Source organism: Leptonychotes weddellii, chromosome 11, assembly GCF_054177405.1.
Source record: "Leptonychotes weddellii isolate Sample4059 chromosome 11, ASM5417740v2, whole genome shotgun sequence".
Classification (NCBI taxonomy): Eukaryota; Metazoa; Chordata; class Mammalia; order Carnivora; family Phocidae; genus Leptonychotes; species Leptonychotes weddellii.
Window position 1 is genome coordinate 48,556,702 of NC_138379.1, and position 3,025 is coordinate 48,559,726.

At 45.9% G+C, this 3,025-nt stretch overlaps 1 protein-coding gene across 1 annotated transcript in view; it reads right to left on the minus strand.

Moving 5' to 3' along the window:
- OR2AT4 (olfactory receptor family 2 subfamily AT member 4) overlaps positions 1 to 1,800 on the minus strand; it is a 2,571-nt gene extending 771 nt beyond the window's left edge. The window contains exon 1 of the mRNA XM_081797433.1: positions 973 to 1,800. Coding sequence (XP_081653559.1) covers positions 973 to 1,800 — 828 coding nt within the window. The remainder of the gene's footprint in view (positions 1 to 972) is intronic.
- Positions 1,801 to 3,025: the final 1,225 nt, after the last annotated feature.

The window sequence follows — 3,025 nt, forward strand, 5'->3', positions numbered from 1 at the left end:
TTAGACAACGCTTACACGTGAGCCTGGAACACACAGGGCTCAGAGCTTGCTAGTGTGTCCGCCAGTGACAAAGCCTTGCTTTGCTGGGGGAAAGGCTTGGCCAAGAGGATTTGAATCCCACCCAGAGGTGCACCTTGTCCACATCTGCCAGGATATGTGGTCTAAGATCCCGCAGCCCGTGTATGCACAGCCAGCCTGGATCCTGGTTGCCTGCATCTTGTGCACCCAATCTGTCTTCCTGATCCCTGGTCCTGGTTTATAGGTTCTGGCCACTCCGTCCTGTTTCCCCACCCCAGCATTCTCTGCTTGTCTTGGGCACTTTTTCCCTAGCCCTACTCACCTGTTAAACCTGATCCACATTGGTATCTCCTATGGCATCTCCATGCAAGGCCTTTATGGTGCTGAGCCATGACCCACTAAACCCTCAGCCCTCTCCTTTCAGGCAGGTCTCCTGGGGTACTTTCTTTCAAGATGGTGCTCCTATGGGAACTGCACCCACCATCCCTCAGAGATCAACTCCCTGACATTTCTTAGGACAGATATGGGGGAGGGTAGGATTTATCCCTAGACTTTGCTGACAATAAGAAGAGCATCATTAACAACTCTCAAGGGCTCAGCACTTTATGCCAGTGGTGTATACTTTATTTTAATGAGAAGTCTGACTGAAATCCATGGATGGATCGTCTTTGCCTGTTGGAACTATCTGCTCAGTTGAATTCTCTTTTACCATTCTATATTCATTAATTTATTTATTCAACAATATTTACTGAGCTCCTAATCTGTCCTGGGCACTGTTATTTTGTGTCCTGAGTGCAGAATTAGCTGCATCTAAAGCTCAAGGGCTCTCATCCAAGACTGGGTCTTGAGATAAGTGATTTTGGTGATGGCTGCCTTGACTTCCTTGTTTCTCAGAGTGTAGATGAGAGGATTGAGGATTGGTGTGAGGACAGCATATGCTACATTGCCCAAGATGTGGAAGTCGAGGGGCAGGTCAGCCCTGTAGGCCACATAGGCTATGGCAATGGATGAATAGTAGGTGCCAACCACCAGGAGGTGGGAGCCGCAGGTGGAGAAGGCTTTCGAGCGTCCTTCTCGGGAGCTGATGCAAAGCACTGAAGCCAAGATGTGGGCATAGGAGAGAAGCACCAGGAGAAGGGGCAGGAAGGATACCACCATGGCGATGCAGAAGCCCATGAGGGTCTGGGGTAAGGTGTCAGAGCAGGAGGCCTGAACCAAAGCCAGGTGGTCGCAGAAACAATGGTAGATGTGAGCAATGTTGTTATATGCCATCTGGGAGGTCTTGACCACTGCAGGGATGGGCAGGAGGAGAGCAATAAACCAGGCGCAGGCTGCCAGGGCAGCATTGGTCTGTGGGGTCATGTGGACAGGGTAGTGCAGGGGACGGCAGATAGCCACATAGCGGTCATAGGCCATGACCACCAGGATGAAGGCTTCTGAACATGTGAAGCTTTGGAAGAGGTACATTTGCAATAAGCAGGCAGGGAAGCTGAGGAAGTGGTCTCCAAGCAGGAACAGGGACAGCATCTTGGGGACAGTGGTTGTGGTAAAGAGAATGTCCAGAGTGGAGAGGTTGATCAGGAAGAAGTACATGGGCTTGTGGAGGCTGGGCTCTGCCACCACAGTCACCAGGATCAGGGCATTTCCCAGCAGGATGAGAAGATAGAAGAGGAGGAAAATAAAGAACACAGGGAGGAAGAAGCTCTCTGGCAGAGAGGGGATTCCCACCAGGTAGAAGACTGTTGATCCATCCACTGATCCATTACAGGTTGTGGTCCCCATAGTGAGGCAGAGCTGGATTTCGGGGAGATAGGCAGCTGGAACATCTGGTGACTGAGGATATCTGAAAACCATAGAAACAAAGGATTCTGGAATGAGATTTTGTAATGTTTATAGTTAATATAAGCACAATTATTTACAGCCAATTCTAGAAGACTGATTGTAGGTTATGGTATTTATTAATTTCTACCATGTGAATCCAAAATTCCTACCTTTCTTCTTTGGTCAAATATTAATTACAAGTTAATAATAACTTACCAAATGGAAGTCATTATGCTGTGCTCATGTGACACAGTGATGAAAGAAAGAAGGCAGGCAAAATTCCTATCTTAAGAGTTTACATCTTACTGGGAAAGTCAGATCTTAACAGTTGATTCTTGAATTATAATTGTGAAAAGTACTTGGAAAGATTTCTTCTGGTCTTCATCTTAGGTCCCATGTTATCTAGTTTGGGATGTCAGTTCTCTCAAATCAAGTCCTAAAGCTTGGGTTTCTACTTTTGCACTCACTCAAAGTTCTACCATCTTGCTACCATCTTGTAAGGGCTGCTTTCTCCAAGGCTTTCTGCAACCTGCTGCTGCCCACATACTTACTAAACCTATTTCTTGCTCATATGCCTTGAGTAGCAGTTCTTCCATATACCTCTTTAGCTACATGTCTGGACTTCTACTCCTGTATAGGATGTAATAGGTCCTGGTAGCCCAACACTTGCACTGCAACAACTAGGAAAACCTGGATAAGTTACACAAATTACATTTTTTAATAAATTGGAGAAACATGGCTGCAATGAGGATGAAATGAATTGGAACTCCAGAGGGGAGGGACTCTCCAAAGTCAACTGCCAATCACCAGCTCTTGTCTTTTCTGGGAATATTTGATTTGGGGACCATTGTGTGGCTTGGACTTGGCCCAGGCAGAGGGACACAGATGAGGGAAGGAAAAAGCAGCAATGCTTTTTGGCAGTCAAAAAGGGTTTGCAAAACATTTTGGAAATTTAAGGCACTCTAAATCCATAACAAGTTTTCCCCATGGGACAGCTTCTGAATTTGGGGGCTATGCAAAAGAGGTTGGGAAGCTGGACTGAAGGCTTCTCAAAGAATAAAAAGACTTCTAAAAGATAGATCCCATGATGCTTAAGAGATTAGAGGGAAAGAGCCTCCCTCAAATACATAATGGTCTTACCCTCAAAAATATTTTCAAAATTTCTGAAGCTGTAAAAAAAAAAAAA